We start from the raw sequence: 18519 nt of genomic DNA, 5'->3' as shown, positions 1-18519 counted from the left end.
CCTGACATATCTTCCTCTCTCTCACCTGTCACCCACAAGTCTGCGCTGTCTTATATTCTGCTTTCTTCTGGCTGTGGGTTCACTGTGTTAACTTAATCCCCCGGCTGCTCTAAGGCAGGGGCCGACTTGGGCCTCTCTACTCTGTGCAGGTGACAAGTGAGCACCTTGACCACAGTGAACCCACAGCCGGAAGAAAGCAGGATATCAGATGGTGCAGACTTGTGGGCGACAGTTGAGAGAGAGGAAGAAATCTTTGGGGGGATCACGGAAGGATGAAGACATTAGTGGATCCTCAAACAGTCATTCGGGTTGGCTAGATGGAGGGAGAGAGGAGGGGAGATACCCATGTGGGAAGCAGGGTGGCTGAAGAGCATTCCGGAGACTAGCTTGAGGGGACTAAAAGTGTGAGCTCTGATGGTCAGGGAACACCATGAAAGACCTCAGGAGGTCTCCAACCAGCCCCACTGACTGAGCTCCTGTGATACTCACGGCAGTGTATTTTCTGCAGAGAGAGGTACTTCTCCAGGTTCCTTCTGAGCTTCATTTCATTTCCATACTTGCCCACGGTCCCATCATCAGACAGGATGAAGTGTGAGTGCATGCTGTTGAGTGTTGTGAGCTTGCTGAGGGGGTTACCCAGAGTCTGGTACAGGCACACCACCTGAGAGACAGCAAGAACAAGAGAGGGTCAATGCTCTAGATCCTTCCCCAGGCTCACCTGCTCCAGAGGCCTATCTCTACATGCTAAAAGAGCTCCTGTCTAGTTTAAAAAGTAACACTTGCAATTTAGAGCAGTGCTTCTAAAACTATCTGTGGTATCGCTTTTTAAAATTTCCCATGTTTTAATGAACCAATATGGGATCCTACTATGAATAACTAGTAGGCAGCTTGTGGTGCATGAGACTCACAACACAAGTTCAACAATAATGAAACATACCCTGTTCAGCAAGATCAGCCATGTGCTTTCCATGTGCTTGAATAACACAGCACGGTCACATTGCTGACAGTGGTTCTAAATATTTTTTCTTTTTTTTCTTTCTGAGAGGGAGTCTTGCTCTGTCATCCAGGCTGGAGTTCAGTGGCACAATCTTAGCTCACTGCAACCTCTGCCTCCTGGGTTCAAGCGATTCTCCTGTCACAGCCTCCTGAGCAGCTGGGATTACAGGCCCGCACCTCCACACTGGTTAATTTTTGTGTTTTCAGTAGAGAAGGAATTCGAGCAAAGCCTTCTATTTCATTTCTGTGCTTACCTTGCTCCAAACTACTAAAAAAAAATTCAAAGACTGGCACCAGTACACAGACCACACCATTATTCAAAAATACTGTCTTTTAGTAGATTTATTCCAGAATAATATTTTGACACTGACTTTTCTCTAGTATTCCAAAGAGAACAGTTGGCCATGTGCAGTGGCTCATGCCCATAATCCCAGCACTTTGGGAGGCCAAGGCTGGCAGATCACTTGAGGTCAGGAGTTTGAGACCAGCCTGGCCAACATGGTAAAACCCTATCACTACTAAAAATACAAAATTAGCCAGGCATGGTGGTATGTGCCTATAGTCACAGCTACTCAGGAGGCTGAAACACAAGAATCACTTGAACCTGGGAGGCAGAGGTTGCAGTGAGCCTATATCTTATATCTTGCCACTGCACTCCAGCCTGCATGACATGGTGAGACTCTGCCTCAGGAAACACACACACACACACACACATAACAGCCAACCAGCCAAAAAGCATTTCATTCATTATAAAACATCAAAATCTTTATTACATTAATGGACACTTTCTTAAGCTGTTCCACTTCATATTTGCTTTTAGAGGCAAGAGTACAGTATTTAGAGTAAGAAAGCCCAAGTTTCAGTTGAGGCCCTTCCTACACAACTGTAACCAAGTGATTGGTGAGAAAATGTTTCTCTATATGGAGTATTTAAGTATTTTGAGTGTTAAGTACATAGAGCATGTAAGCTAATAAAGAAAGGACGTTATAAATAAATGTCAGCATGTTGAAACTCTGTTGAAATAATGAATCTATGCAATAACTTGTAACATTATAAAAAGAGAGACCACCATATATTACAAGGGAAAGACATACCTCCTCCTATGGCGTAAACTTACACAGAAAACCTGAATCTGATCATACCTCTCGATCAGACTACCAACTTACAAGAAGCAAAGAAACATGCTAAACCCTACTACAAAGATTAAATCTGTAAAATCAAAGCTATAACAAACTCTTCAGAACAAATGACCCACTTTCCTCAACAAGTAAATTATACACACATTAAAAAATGAGATGGAGGTAAAATCCATAGATTAAAAGTGACAAAGAAAAAAAAAACAGGTCAAGAGGTATATGAACCTTTTTTTTGGATGATGAAATCAAAACATTAAACAATGAAGACTCAAGAAATCATGGTTTTGAAAACAAACATTATGAGGCAATGAAAAATTTGACTAGACTGGGTAGGCAGTGTTACTCAGGAATTCCTGGTAATTTTTTAGATATAATAATGTCATTATATATTTTTCATTGGCCATGTATTTTAGAAAAAACTATCGAAATATTTATAGATGAAATTATTTGATGTCTCAAATTTGCTTCAAAATAATGGTGGGGGTCAGCCGAATGGATAAGGGAAGAGAGGAAACAAAACTGACGATGAGCTGCTAACTGTTGAAGCTGGAGATAGGTACGTAGAAAAGAGTTCATTTTTCTAATTTTTCTGCTGCCTAATATGTTTGAAGTTTTCCAAATTAAAAGTTAAAACAGGCTGGGTGTGGTGGCTCATGCCTGTAATCCAGCACTTTGGGAAGCTGAGGCAGGCGTATCATCTGAGGTCAGGAGTTTGAGACCAGCCTACCCAACATGGTGAAACCCCATCTCTACTGAAAATACAAAAATTAGCCAGGCGTGGTGGTAGGTGCCTGTAATCCCAGCTAGTCAGGAGGCTGAGGCAGGAGAATTACTTGAACCTAGGAGGCAGAGGTTGCAGTGAGCAGAGATTGCACCAATGCACTCCAGTCTAGGTAACAGAGTCAGACTCTGTCTCACAAAAAAAAAGTTAAAACAACCCATAAGCTTTGGGAGGCCAAGGTGGGTAGATCACAAGGTCGAGAGATGGAGACCATCCTGGCCAACATAGTAAAACCCCATCTCTACTAAAAATACAAAAATTAGCCAGGCGTTTGGCAAGCGCCTGTAGTCTCAGCTACTTGGGAGGCTAAGGTGGAAGAATCGCTTGAACCCAGGAGGCGGAGGTTGCAGTGAGCCGAGACTGTGCCACTGTGCTATGCTCCAGCCGGGCAACAAAGTGAGACTCCGTCTCCAAAAAAAAAAACAAAAAAAAAAACCATAAGCATGTCTGTATTAATCAGCATGGAGAAATAACTATGGCAAATAGGTATGCTAAAAAAAAGCAGATTTATAGCAGTAAGTTCTGTTACTTTTTAAATATATACTTTTTTACTGTACATATACACACATGCATAGCTGTACATATACACACATCCATAGAAAATATTCTGAAATGATCCACACAGAAATATTAACAGTAGTCATCTTTCTTCTTTAGAACATTTTCTAATGTCTGATATTTTACTGAAAACTTGTATTAGTCTTACAAACAGACTGAGACAAGTCCAGTCCCTTTAAAAGAATACATAGAATCAACCAATACACAAGAAGCAATGAAGCAGATTAATACAAGGTAAGAGATGAGAACTAAGATGGTCAAATTAAGAATGCCCCTTGTTTCACTCTGGGCAAACCACTGCAAGAACCTTGGCTACTACTTTAAGTGAGACAGAAGCCATTGAAGGCTTTTGCACAGAGAGACAGCATGGTCTGATCTGTATACTTTAAAAGAATCATTCTGGCTATGTTGAGAGTAGGCTGTTAGGAGACAAAGGTAAGAATAAATACGGCTATTGCAATCATTCAGGCGACAGATAATGGTGGCTTGGATTCACTCAGTAACTGTAGGGGTAGTGAGAAGAAATCAGATTCTAAATATATTTTTTAAGTGAAACTGATGGATCCTTTGAGTATGAAACAAAGAGATCACTCCAGGATTGTCCAAGGCTTTTGACTTGAGCAACTCCAAGGGTGGGATTGTCACCTTCTAAGACAGTTGGAAGAAGCAGCAGAAAGTTAGGAGTTAGTTTTGAATATACCACATCTGTGATGTTCATTCATTAGACTCCAGGTAGTATTAAGCTGGCAATTTGCATACATGTTCATTTTCTTTTGTTGTGAAAGGATTGTCTACTTACATCTTTTCCAATAAGGTCTCTCTGGTTCTCAATGACACCCCAAGGAGGGATTCCAACTGTCCAGATTTTTCTCAAGGAACGAGAGGAATGGGATTTCAAGGCATCCCCAACATGTTTGGACACTCCTATGAACAACCAGTTTAGAAGTCAAACTTGAATTCATAAATTGTATAAAACAAAGAGACTGCTGGAAAGAAACAAGGGAAAGTTGCTGGCACAGTGGAATCAGTTTCTTTTATCTTGGCTTCCTCTTTCTGGACACCTCTTCTTCTCATCATTACCTCTCTCTACCTTAACAATGTTCCTCTCCCTTTGGGCAATTTCTGCCTACAACCTCAGTTCTGACCCTACTCTTGTCTAACCAAAATGCTGTGCATTGTCCTTCCTCAGCAAGCCCAGTGCTAATATGAATTTTTTTTCCCTAATCTTACTCATATCCCAGCAAAATATCCTGCAGATATGTCCCTTAATTATTACAGTAAACTAATTTAATAGCTTTAATATACATAAATATATCAAAGTTATCCCCCCAAAAATATATTTCAAAGCTAATACATTGAGGAGTAGTATGTTAATGTTTGCTCTTCTGGAATTAATACCAGTCATTATTACAGTAGCCAACACTTACTGGCACATAGTAAGATTTTGGTAAGTGTGGGCTACCTTTGTATGTATTTACATTTTAAGCTGGAACTTTTTAAAGTCCATTTTGTAGGCAAAACTTGTGGCATGGAGAGTTTAAATAAAGTGTCCAAGGTTGTAGAGCTTTGGACAATTTACTTAGAGCTTGGATTTTGTAGAGATCGGATTCCAATTTAGCCAATCTGACCTTTTTAAAGAATAGACTGCACTTTTTAGAGCAGTTTTAGGTTCACAGAAAAATTGAATGAAAAGCAGAGCAATTTCCCTTGCCACTCCCTGGTCCTGCACAAACACAGCCTCCCCAACTATCAGCATCCCCCATGAGACTGGTACATTTGTTAAAATTGATGACTCTGCATTATAAGGTCATGACTAATAGATTATCATTATTCTCCATAGTCCTCAGTTTACATTAGGGTTCACTCTTGGTGCTGTACATTCTATGAGTTTTGACAAACATACAATGATGTATATCCACCATGTTAGTATCACTGCCCTGAAAATATCCTGTGCTCTGCCTACTCACCCATCTCTCCCCTCAGCTCCTGGCAACCACTAATCTTTCTATTGCCTCCATAGATTTGCCTTTTTCAGAATGTCATATACTGTAGTTGGAGTCAAACAGCAAGTAGCCTTTGAGATTGGCTTAACCCGACCTTGAAATCACAATGATGCATTGTAAGACTTATTCTTCCTGACTGTGGTACTGACCCTATCTGTGTCTTTAGCACAGAAAGAAAAAATAGCCTGCATATTGCATGGATCGAATGTTTACCAGCTAAATCACTTCCTTGTTCCTGGCATCTTGTCTTCCAACTCATTTTCTGACCCTCTCCCAAAACCATCTCTAGAATCTGGGATCTAGATCACGGGCACATGTCAATATCAAGTGTGGAGCCATCCATCCCAGTAGAGATTCTGATTCCATGGTTTGGCATGGTGTGTCAACATTGCTGGTATTGTTATAAGCACCTTACATGTGATCATAATACATATTGCCTGTTGAGACTCTCTGTAAAACCCGATCTGATCATGTTATCCCCCTATTCATCCTGCTGTTCAAATTCGTTTCAGGGCACCTTGCTACGTAGAGAATAAGACATCAGCATGGCACCCAATCTGGTTCCAGTCTCCTTTGCAGTCCCTGTTCCCTGCCACATGGCAGACACTCCAGCGAGGAGCTTTATCACTTCTTTCTACACACACCTCCATCTCTATCTGTGTGCCTAAGCCTGGGCCGCCACTCCTTAGTAATGCCACTTCCTACCTTTCCCACAAGACCAATGTCAAGTGCTATATCCTTCCCAAGACTTCCAAGGTACCCTCAGTTGAAAGTGGAATTCATCTCCCTCTTCCTTGTATTCTCAAAACACTTCCTTTGAAACTCAGCTATAACCCAGTCAACATCAATTTCTCACTAGTTGCTTTTTGTCTGCCACAGCCCAACCCATCCCTAAATCCAGGGTCCTCCTCTTTCATCCCTAGCACCTATCCAAATGCTTGTCACACAATGGTTTCTCAGGGCTGTGGCATTCAATTTAAGTAAATTTCAAAGATTCATGCCAAATTATGTTCAACTATGGTTGAGAAGCCTGTCAAGAATAGACAGAAGCTCATAAGCAGAGCTCAAATTTAAATGTGCACAGGAATCGTCAGGGGATGTTGTTAAAATGCAGGTTCTGATTCTGCAGGGCTGGGGTGGGGCCTGAAATAGGCACTTCCAGCAAGCTCTCAGTTGATGCTGATGCTGCTGGTCCAGGGACTAATCCTTAAGTAGCCAGGCCCTAGAGGAGCTGTGGTTGAATCAGGTCAGACTGATTGTTTTTTGTTGTTGTTGTCGTTGTCTTCTTCTTTCCTTCCTTCTTCATTCTTCTTCTTCCTCCTCCCTTTCCACTTCCTCCTCCTTCTCCTCCTCCTCCTCCTTCTCCTCCTCCTCATCCTTCTTCTAGACAGGGTCTTGCTTTGTCATCCAGGCTGTGTGCAGTGGCATGATCACAGCTCACTGCAGCCTTGACCTCTCAGCCTCAAGTAAGCCTCCCACCTCAGCCTCCCCATTAGCTGGTTCTACAGGTGCACACCACCACATCCAGCTAATTTCCGTATTTTTTTAGAGATAGGGTTTTGCCATGTTGCCCAGGTTGGTCTCAAACTCCTGAGCTCAGGCGATTCACCAGCCCTCAGCTTCCCAAAGGGCTGGGATTATAGGCATGAACCACTGCATTGGCCTAACTGTTGTTTAGTGGAGATCCAAGTATTTTTCATTTTCCATTTATTTTGTTCATATAAAGTATTTCAATCATCTTCACATTACTCTATTTGTGTTCCTTCAGGTTAGCTGACACGAACCTAAATGATCTTTTTAAGGCGTTAAGTAAAACAAAGCATGACATTCAGTTAGTGATTCAAAGAAAAAGCCTTGCCCAAGCCTGGCTTTTTTTTTTTTTTTTAAGCCAGCCAAATTTAGCAGTGGGGGGTTGTATACCAACTTTAACGATGCTAATGTTAATAAGTTCTGATAACCCTGGCTTTTTAATGAATGATGTGAAACTTCCCTACCCACCCACTTTTTTTTTTACTGGAAATCAAATAAGAACCATACAATGGACTTAGAACTCTGCTAACTTCAGTTTCTTCCAAGAATGTGAAACAATCTCTATAAAATATGCATGATAAACTACTGTGTTACCTATTCGTGACAGGTCAAATCCCTCGGTTTCATTTTGCTTTGTGTTTTCAGTTATTCACTTCCTTCATTTCTTTTCAGCCAAAAGAAACTGTTATATCAGTACAAGTTGCTAAATGCTTAGGCAGATGTTCAGACCCTGGCCCCTAGTACACAATCTAACACACTGACTCATCCTAACCTGTAAGGCAAAATATCAGTATTCTACAGGTGCTACAGGCAGTAAATGCTGTAGAAACTAAAAGACAAAAGTGAGTAGCTCTAGTTGAGATATTCAAAAGGCTGTCTCATGAGTGTGTTGGCATCTTGTGTAGATCTTAAAACATGGACAAAATTTGATAGGAGACACTGGTGAGGGCATACCAAATCAAAAGAAAGAAAAGTAAAGAGAAGATAGAAAACCACAGGTGAGTAACAAATTGGTAAGAGACAAGAGTTTATGGAATTACTAGTTCTCAATCCTGGCAGACACGCTTCAGAAGCTCATGACTGAAAGCCTCTAATTCATCTGGGGAAGAGTATGTACATCTGCATTTTAAAAGCTCCCCAGGTTGTCCTTACCTGCAGAGTTTACAAACACTGAAGCAAAGAAATAAGGTCGGAGCCCACCACAGGAGGTTCTTGAATTACAGATTTCAAGAAGTATAAAATAGTCAATGATTGAGATGGTGAGTGTTTTGGCAATCATATAGGTTTTTTTTTTTTTTTTTTTTTTTTTTTTTAAGTATCTCTTCATGCACAAAACAGGTAATGTGAGCTTTACCCACATCACTCATTTCCCAAGTCTGAGAAATTCACAATGATTACATGAGTTTAGCGAAGTCCAGGACCACACACACTATGCACTTGCATGGATTCGATGTCCCTTCTAGCTTTGCTATAGTTGGGAGCTCAGGAAAGACTATTTTCTTTTCCAGAGGTTTATCTGAAGTTATGTTAAAATAGTATATTCTGACAATGGTAAAAGCACATTCCAGGAAAAACCTGTGATTCTTCTGAATTTATTCTCTAGTCACTATGCTTTTCATCTTTCTTCCTCACGGCACCACATATCCTAGGAGCACTGCAGAGCAGAGATTAGGTGGCACACTACCTGATTCACAGTTAGAAAGAAGAAAGAAAAAAGAGAAAGAGAAGAAAGAATGAAAGAACAAAAGAATGGAAGGAAGGAAGGGAGGGAGAAAGAAAGGTTGGAGGGAGGGTGGAAGGGAGAGGGTGGGCGAGAGGGAGAGATGGTAGGTGAAAGGCAGGGAAGGAAAAAGGGAGGGAGGGAGGGAAAGAGCTTTACCTGTATTGATGCCTTCAGTTATTATCCATGCTCCTGTTGTCTCTGCAGCTTTAATCAAACCTTGGCTGAAAATCTCTTTAAGTTTAGAGGGTATTGTAAAGTTCTGGATGCCCCCATGTACCGAGATCACCAGCTTGGGCAGTTCCATTTTCCATTCTTTCAACATTAAATGTAACAGATGATCCAATTTTGTATCATAAGAAGTTCGAATATACTGCAAGAAAAGCACATATGGGTGAACAGAACATAGTAAAAAAGATATGCCAGGCACAGAAATAAAGTGCACACAGCAGGGCAACTGAAATGGCCAAAATCTAAAAGGAAGTATGTGGGATCTCTTTAAAGTTCATCTTCATGTAATGGAAATATTTACTTTTAAAATATTCCACGCTCCCATTAAGTTCGTTCTGGGAATTACAAGTCACTGTAGGAAAGCTTCCTCTGGTTTTCAAGGCTGGCCCACCTGTGCTCTCCAAAGAACCTGCGGTGAGACAGAAATACTTCAAACAGCAAGGTATGGTGGCTCACGCCTGTAATCCCAGCCCTTTTGGAGGCCGAGGTGGGCAGATCACCTTAGGTCAGGAGTTCAAGACCAGCCTGGACAACATGGTGAAATCCTGTCTCTACTAAAAATACAAAAAATTAGCCAGGCATGGTGTCATATGCCTGTAATGCCAGCTACCTGGGAGACTGAGGCAGGAGAACTGCCTGAGCCCAAGAGGCAGGCAGTGAGCTGAGATCACATACTCCACTCACGCCACTGCACTACAGCCTGGGCGACAGAGCGGGACTCCATCTCACAAAAAAGAAATGCTTCAAACAACTGGCCAAATCACTATGTCAGCAAATCTTTTCATCAGAATCTATGACAAATAGGTGAAATGGGGTTTTGCATAAATGCTATGGCTTTCCATTTACTTAACCATTTCACATATTTGTATAATTTAAATTAAGATTCAAGAGCATGGACATTTACTTTATTGTAAATTTTATCTTTTAATCATTCTTTTTTAAAATTGCAAATTTTACCTTCTAACCATTATCCCTCTGAAAACACTTTCATTCCAAAATAAATACTTTTCATAAAACAGTCATCTCTTTAATAGTTAATGTAAGCAAAATAAAAGATACGGGAAATCGGCCAGGTGCGGTGGCTCACGCCTGTAATCCCAGCACTTTGGGAGGCCGAGGCGGGTGGATCACGAGGTCAAGAGATTGAGACCATCCTGGTCAACATGGTGAAACCCCATCTCTACTAAAAATACAAAAAATCAGCTGGGCACAGTGGCGCGTGCCTGTAATCCCAGCTACTCCGGAGGCTGAGGCAGGAGAATTGCCTGAACCCAGGAGGCGGAGGTTGCGGTGAGCCGAGATCGCGCCATTGGACTCCAGCCTGAGTAACAAGAGCCAAATTCCGTCTCAAAAAAAAAAAAGATACGGGAAATCAAAGCCAGCAGGTAGCCCCAGAATCATTTTTTATTTTACCTAAGGTTGTACTGCATTGCTAGCTTGCTTTTTCCTGCAAATGCAGATTATTCAAATGATATTGAGATGAGTTCACCTCCCTCAAACCTATGCGAACCAACAGCCAGAGTTATAGAAAGAAGGACAATAAGAAACCATGAATTATGAAACAAAACAACCACAGGTGAAGATCTCCATACATGCAAATAGGAATTATCACATGATCCTCCAGAACATGACAGCGATTTAAAACAATTTCCCATTGATCTTTGAAATTCTTTTTTTTTTTTTTTTTTTGAGATGGAGTCATGCTCTGTCACCCAGGCTGGAGTGCAGTGGTCGATCTCAGCTCACTGCAACCTCCGTCTTCTAGGTTCAAGTGATTCTCTAGCCTCAGCCTCCTGAGTAGCTGAGATTATAGGCCTGTGCCACCATACCCAGCTAAATTTTGTAGTTTTTAGTAGAGAAGGGGTTTCGACATGTTGGCCAGGTTGATCTCAAACTCCTGACTTCAGGTGATCCACCCACCTCAACCTCCCAGAGTGCTGGGATTACAGGTGTGAGCCAACACACCTGGCCTGAACTTCTTGATACATAATTCCTTTATTCCATAATTAAAATATTAAAATTTCTGAGTATCAGGAATAGTGCAGCTATTGAAAAATGTGAATAATTTAGAAAAAATATAAGAATAATCATGGCAGAGCATGGTGGTTCACACCTGTAATCCCAGCACTTTGGGAGGCTAAGGCAGGCAGATCACCTGAATTCAAGAGTTTAAGACCAGTCTGGCCAACATGGCGAAACCCATCTCTATTAAAAATACAAAAATTAGCTGAACGTGGTGGTGCATGCCTGTAGTCCCAGCTACTCTGGGAGGTTGAGGCATAAGAATTGCCTGAACTTGAGAGACAGAAGTTGCAGTGAGCTGAAATTGAGCCACTGCACTCCAGCATGGAGTGAGACTCTGTCAGACAAAAAAAAAAAAAAAGAATATAAGAATAACCAGAACTCAGTTGACAAGTGAGGTATCCAAGCTGCCATGGTTAGTAGAAAAAAATACAAATTGATTCTTGTGAAATGCTTTCTGTTGCTCCAAATAATAAGTAAGTACAGAAGAGCCAGTGCTGGTTTAGTTCACCTTCTCTTGAATGCACTCTTCCTCTCAGGCATCCCTCTCCTTCAACTGTAAGTCCTTTTCGTCCAGTGAGATATTTCCCCTTGAGATTTCAGGAAAAACAACCTAAACGAACTAATTATCTGCGTGTGCATTCTTTCCTTCAAAGGCCAGCTGAAGACTATGCTAAAGTTTAATGGAGAGTCTCTGCATCTATAATCATTCTTTCCTATCTATCTCCTTTGTAACTAACATCGTTAGGCAGCTTCTTACTGGCAGAAATTCACTTCAAATCCTTCATGGAATGAGATGAGAGAGATAAACAACTGAGAAGGGGAATGCAGCAGAGAGAGAAATAAGCAGTTCTCCCAAGCTTCCCTGCAGCTCAGCATGAACCCAAAGTGAGAATCTGGACCTAAATATAAATATCTTCATCTCTTCTTTGACATCAAATAAAATACATTCGGGTAATCAGTTTTTGTTTGTTTGTTTGTTTTGGCTCTAGTACTTGCCATAGGTAGGTAGTTTGTAACTGGAGCCTAATACTAAATATAAAACATACTAATTATCAGGAGAGAGGTCTAAGCATATTATCAGGTCTAAGCATATTTTTAGGTCTCTAAATATACCATATTCTCCCTAACTAGCTCCCATAGGGACCAGCTAGTACCCATGCCTAAGAGTAGTCATACCGCTTGCCTCATGAGACACCATTTGCCTCACTCCCTTTCAGATCGCAGCTTAGCTGTCCCTACTTTTAGACAGCTTCCTTAACACACACACTGTCCCCCAAAAAGAGGAGGAGTTACCCTTTTCATTCTCTCAAACAACCTGTATTCCCTTTGCAGTGCATATGCCCTCTGTGGTAATATGTTTATTTTCTGTTTTTCTAGACCATAAGAAATGTTAGTATACAAAACAGATGATCTTTGGAGCCGGACGTGGTGGCTCATGCCTGTAATCCCAGCACTTAGGGAGGCGGAGGCGGGTGGATCACCAGAGGTCAGGAGTTCAAAACCAGCCTGGCCAACTTGATCAAATCCCATCTCTACTAAAAATACAAAAATTAGCTGGCGTGGGGGCAGGTGCCTATAGTCCCAGCTACTTGGGTGACTGAGGCAGGAGAATTGCTTGACCCCAGGAGGTGGAGAGGCAGAGGTTGCAGTGAGCTGACATTGTGCCACTGAACTACAGCCTGGACAACACAGCAAGATTCCATCTCAAAATACTCTGTCTCAAAAAAAAAAAAAAATTGGAGGGACACAGATAGTGTGCATACCCAGCAAATATTTGTTGAAAAGTGCATAAATGAAGGTATTAAGAGAAGGCCAGGCACAACAGCTCAGGCTGTAATCCCAGCACTTTGGGAGGCCGAGGAAGGTGCATCATCTGAGGTCAGGAGTTTGAGATCAGCCTGGCCAACATGGTGAAACCCCATCTCTATTAAAATAAAAAATTAGCCAGGCATGGTGGCACATGCCTGCAATCCCTCTACTTGGGAGGCTGAGGTGAGACAGACACTTGAACCCAGGAGGCAGAGGTTGCTGTGAGCTGAGATCATACCACTGTACTCCAGCCTGGAGACAGAGCAAGACTCCATCTCAAAAAAATAAATAAATAAAACATAAAGGCAAAAAAAGGAAAAGTAAAACAAGGGAAAATTACACACAGAATTCTATGAGAATTAGCTTTCAAGAAAAATTGGAGATGAGGATGAAGGCAATTTTTCTGTCAACTAGAAACATCAACAAGGGTAAAGGCAAGGACTTATAACTGTTGATATAGATTATTATAGAACTGTATTATGAAAGTTTTTTAGGATTGAACTATTAGAAACTGGCACTTCAGATCTAGCCAGCTGATGGTCACACTCCAGGGAAGGGCTGACTCAGAGCTTTCCTGAGGTGGGCTCTACCTGCAGTTGCTCCAGAGAAAGCTGCCTCTAATAGAGCAGCAGGTGGTTAATATACTCAAGAGAAAACACCTAAGGAATAGCTAACCTGTCAATACTATGCAATCACATGCAAAATTGCCATTTTTGGGAATGGGGAAACCTAAAAGCTGAAATACTATCATCCAGTGGGTGCAGAGAGAAATTCCCCCAAAGTCTTCATGAGAAGAGGCTCTCACAAAACTTGGGAGACAGAACAGAGGCAAATTACTGGTAATTTTTATGGTCATTGTTCATTTAGGAGCAACTAAAGCCTGCTCCTTGGTAATAACTTTTCTGCATTCCTTAAGAATCAATAAAGCAGTGGATTGACAATTGTTCCCAGGGCAATAAGCCATTCTCTTCTGCATAAGTACAAACTTCCTGAAAGTAAGAGGTCACTCAAATAAAGAGCTGACCACACCACACCAAGGAAAGGTACAATGCCCTTCAGACATAAAGGAAAGAGGATCAAGCAATTTGTCTCAAGAGAGTCAATATCATGGATTATTTCTGCAATAAAACCAGCATCCCATTATCTATACTTGGAAATACAATTTGGAAGACACATTTGGAAGTTACCCTCTGTGTGAAATCAGCAAAACAATTTGGATTATTAGCAAACCTTGGCGTGGTAGGTGTGCTCTCCATCTTGGAAATTAATCGTGCCAAAAGTATCTGTCGGGCTTTTCTTTGTGTGCTTTTCAACAGACCATTGTTCACTTTCTTTGCCCTTAGCAGCTGAGATGGTCCAGGCATAATCTATCCCAGCATGATCTCCAATCAGTCGACCACAGTAACACCTTAAATTCAAGACAAAAAAAAAAAAAAAACTTACTTCAAAATAGAAAATAGATGCAATGTTCCTTCCTTTTTCTAGAGTAATGTATAGATCCCATATAGTATGTCTTAAAACTTCATAAGATTTATGTTAGATTTCTAACATAGGACTGCCTTCTAAGTTTAGAAACACTATTAGTGGTTCTCTCCCTTGGCTGCACATTAGGATAATTTGGGGAATTTTTTTTTAAATGTAGGCATACCTTGGAAATACTGAAACTTTGGTTCCAGTCCACTGCAATAAAATGAATATGGCAATAAAGCTAGTCACACAAATAGTTTGGTTTCCCAATGCATATAAAAGTTATGCTGACACCATACTGTAATCTAGTAAGTGTTCAATAGCATTATGCCTGAATAACAATGTACATACCTTAATTAAAATAATTTATTTCTAAAAAATGCTATCAACCATCTGAGCCTTCAGTGAGTTGTAATCTATGTGCTGGTGAAAGGTCTTGTCTCAATGTTGATGGTTGCTAACTGATCAGAATGGTGGTTACTGAAGGTTAAGGTGGCTGTGGCTATGTCTTAAAATAAGATAACAATGAAATTTGCCACATTGATTGGCTCTTCCTTTCACAAAAGATTTCTCTGTAACATGTTATGCTGTTTGATAGCATTTCACCCACAGTGGAACTTCTTTCAATATTTGAGTGAATATTCTCAAACTCTGCCACTGTTTTATCAACTAAGTGTATGTCATATTCTAAATCCTTTCTTGTCATTTCTACAATGGTTATAGGATCTTCACCAGTAGATTCCATTTCAAGAAACCATTTTCTTTGTTCATCCATAAAAAGCAACTCCTCATCTAATCAAGTTTTATAATGAGATTCAGTCACACCCTTCAAACTCCAGTTTTAATCCTAGGTCTCTTGCTATCTCCAGCACCTTCTCCAGTGAATCCCTCCACTGGAGTCTTAAACCCCTCAAAGCTGCCATTCATGAAAGTTGGGATCAGCTTCTCCAAAACTCTCACTAATGTTGCCATTTTGACCTCCTCCCATGAACCACAAATGTTCTTAATGGCACCAAAAAAAAAAGTTTTTAATGGCTTCTAGAATGGTGAATCTGTTCTAGAAGGTTTTCAATTTACTTTGTCCAGATCCATCAGAGGAACCACTATCTACAGCAGCTAAAGCCATACAAAATTATTTCTTAAAATAATAAGAGTTGAAATTCAAAATTATTTCTTGATCCCTTGGCTACAGAATGGATGTTGTATTAGCAGGCATGAAAATAACATTCATCTCCTTGTAATATTTCCATAAGAGCTCGTGGGTGACCAGGTCCATGGTCAACGAGCAGAAATATGTTGAAAGGAATTTTTTTTAAAGCATTATATCTCAACAGTGGCCTTAAAATATTCAGTTAACCATACCATAAACGGAAATACTGACATTCTGGCTTTGTTGTTCCATTTATAGGGCACAGTAAATTTAGTATAATTCTTAAGGGACCTAAAATTTTGGCATGGTAAATGAGAGCCGGCTTTAACATAAAGTCACCAGCAATGATGCTGATAGACTTGCTTGATCCAAGGTTCCCACAAACCTCCAATTGTCTCCTGACAAGAGAGTCAACGTGTCCTTTGAAGCTCTGAAGCCAGACACTGACTTCTCTCTAGCTATGAAAGTCTTAGATGGCATCTTCTTCCAACATAAAGCTGTTTGTCTACATTGAAAATCTTTGTTTAGTATAGGTACCTCAGTGATCTTAGCTAGATCTTCTGAATAACTTGATGCAGCTTCTCCATTAGCAGCTTTGGCTTCACCCTGAACTTTTATGTTACAGAGACAGCTTCTTTCTTTAAACCTCATGAACCAACATCAGCTAGCTTCAAACTTTTATTTTGAAGCTTTTTCACCTCTCTCAGTCTTCATAGATTGAAAAGAGTTAGGACCTTGCTCTGGATTTGGCTTTCATTTACGGGAATGCTGTGGCTGGTTTGATCTTCTATCAGACCACTCAAACTTTCTTCATATCAGCAATAAGGCTGATTTTTTTTTTAATCATTTGTGTGTTCACTAGAGTAGCACTTATAACTTATCAATCAATAACCTTTCCTTTGCATTCACAACTTGGCTGTTTGGCACAAGAGGCCTAGCTTTCAACCTATCTCAGCTTTCAACATGCCTTCCTCACTAAGCTTAATTATTTCTAGCTTTTGATTTAAATTGAGATATGTGAGACTCTTCACTTTACTTCACTAAGTGGTCATTGCAGGATTATTAATTGGCCTAATTTCAACATTGTTGCATCTCCAGATAGAGGGAGGTGCAAGGAGAGGGAGAGAGACAGGATCGGTCAGTGGAGTAGTCAGAACACATAACATTTATCAATCGTTTGCCCCCTCTTACATGGGTGCAGTTCATGACACTCCAAAACAATTACAATAGTGACATCAAAGATCACCGATTTAAAATGTCGTAACTGATAGAACAATGATGAAATGAAAAAGTTGAAATATCCTCATTGCAAGAATCATTAAAATGTGATGCAGAGACAAGAAATGAGCATGTGCCATTGGAAAAATGACAGATAGACTTGCTTGATCCAAGATTCCCACAAACCTTTAAATTATAAAAAAAATGCAATGTCAGTTAAGCGCAGTAAAGTAACACACAATAAAATGAGGTAAGCCTGTACCAAAAATCTCTTGCATATTCATGATCATAGCAGCATTATTCTGAATATCCACAAAGTGAAAGCAACTCAAATATCTATCAGTGGAGGAGCAGACAAACAAAATGTGGTATATAAATACCATGGCATATAATTCAGCCTTAAAAAGGAAGGAAATTCTGACATATGCTACAACATGGAAAAACCTTGAAGACATTATGCTAATTAAAAGAAGCCAATCACAAAAAGATAAACAGGCCAAGTGTAGTGGCTCATGCCTATAATCCTAGCAGGTTGAGAGGCTGAGGTGGGAGGATTGCTTGAGACCAAGAGTTCATGACCAGCCTGGGCAACACAACAAAACTGTCTCTACAGAAAAATACGAAACTAGCCCCATGTGGTGGTGCAAGTCTGGAAACCCAGCTATTCAGGAGGCAAGAGAATCACTAGAGCCTGGAAGGCAGAGGTTGCAGTGAGCTGAAACTATACCCCTGCACTCCAGCCTGGGCAACAGAGCAAGACTCTGTCTCAAAACAATAACAAAAGTAAAAATAATTTATCATGTTATGCATGATCTACAACATGTTGAATAAAACTAACAAAAATACAAATAAAGAGGGCAGGAGTTATAACTTAGATGAGTAAAAAGAGCCTCTCTGACATTTTGGGATGGATGATTTGAAAAAATATTTAAGTAAAAAATAAATAAAGAGAGCCTCTCTAGGAAATCAATTAGACATCAAGAGAGTTCTTATTTATTTAAAATTAATATCAAGAAGCAGAGAAAATTTGTCATTTATTATAAATAATTGAGTACAGTTCCTACTGTGACTTTTACCTCACCTAGGTTAATCAACAGATAAGTGTTGGCCTTAGCTGCCTGGATATTAAATTTCTGTTTTCTTTAGCTTTCTTGTCAATACAAACAAGTCAATTTATGGTCCAGTATCTGAATAGACATTTAGATGCAAATTTTTTTCCCCTATAATTAAAGCACATTCTCTTATTAAAGGGAAATTTATACTTCTACATTTATGTACCTCTTTTGCAACAAGAGCCCTATTATATCATTTTAAAGTTCTTGCCATACCTAATTGTCATTTAAAACAATTATATTGTTTTCTGGTATGAACTACAGTAACAAATTCTTTTTTTTTTAAACAGAGTCTCTCGCTCTTTTGCCAGTAGCAGGCTGGAGTATGGTGGTGCAATTTTGGCTCACTGCAAACTCCACCTCCCAGCTTCAAGCAATTCTCCTGCCTCAGCCTCCTGAGCAGCTGGGACTACAAGCATGCGCCACCACACTCAGCTAATTTTTGTATTTTAGTAGAGACGGGGTTTCACTGTGTTGGCCAGGATGGTCTTGATCTCTTGACCTCATGATCCACCTGCCTTGGCCTCCCAAAGTGCTGGGAATACAGATGTGAGCCACCACACCTACAGTAACAAATTTTTAAATGAGAATTAGATAAGTATAGCAAGAACTTTAAAAACTAAAAACATGTTTCTTATCTATATTTTAGAATTTTTTTTTTTTTTTTGAGAAGAATCTCACTCTGTTGCCCAGGCTCGAATGCAGTGGTGTGATCTCTGATCACTGCAACCTCCACTTCCCAGGTACAAGCAATTTTCCTCTCTCAGCCTCCCAAATAGCTGG

The 18519-nt window shown here is 40.3% G+C and overlaps 1 protein-coding gene across 19 annotated transcripts in view; it reads right to left on the bottom strand.

The window, feature by feature from the left end:
* Positions 1-18519, bottom strand: part of TRPM6 (transient receptor potential cation channel subfamily M member 6) — a 164448-nt gene that overhangs the window by 103446 nt on the left and 42483 nt on the right. For 16 of the 19 annotated variants that reach the window (XM_035302229.3, XM_035302237.3, XM_035302254.3 and 13 more), the window contains 4 exons: positions 14020-14197; positions 8884-9097; positions 4271-4395; positions 490-661 (listed from right to left, as the gene is read on the bottom strand). In XM_035302229.3, coding sequence (XP_035158120.3) covers positions 490-661; positions 4271-4395; positions 8884-9097; positions 14020-14197 — 689 coding nt within the window. Of the gene's footprint in view, positions 1-489; positions 662-4270; positions 4396-8883; positions 9098-14019; positions 14198-18519 lie in introns of those variants that run through there. The other 3 variants (XM_078366426.1, XM_035302273.3, XM_078366437.1) reach the window with 3 other exon arrangements.

The sequence above is a fragment of the Callithrix jacchus genome, chromosome 1 (genome assembly GCF_049354715.1).
Source record: "Callithrix jacchus isolate 240 chromosome 1, calJac240_pri, whole genome shotgun sequence".
NCBI classification, from domain to species: Eukaryota; Metazoa; Chordata; class Mammalia; order Primates; family Cebidae; genus Callithrix; species Callithrix jacchus.
This window is presented reverse-complemented; position numbering and strand designations above follow the sequence as displayed.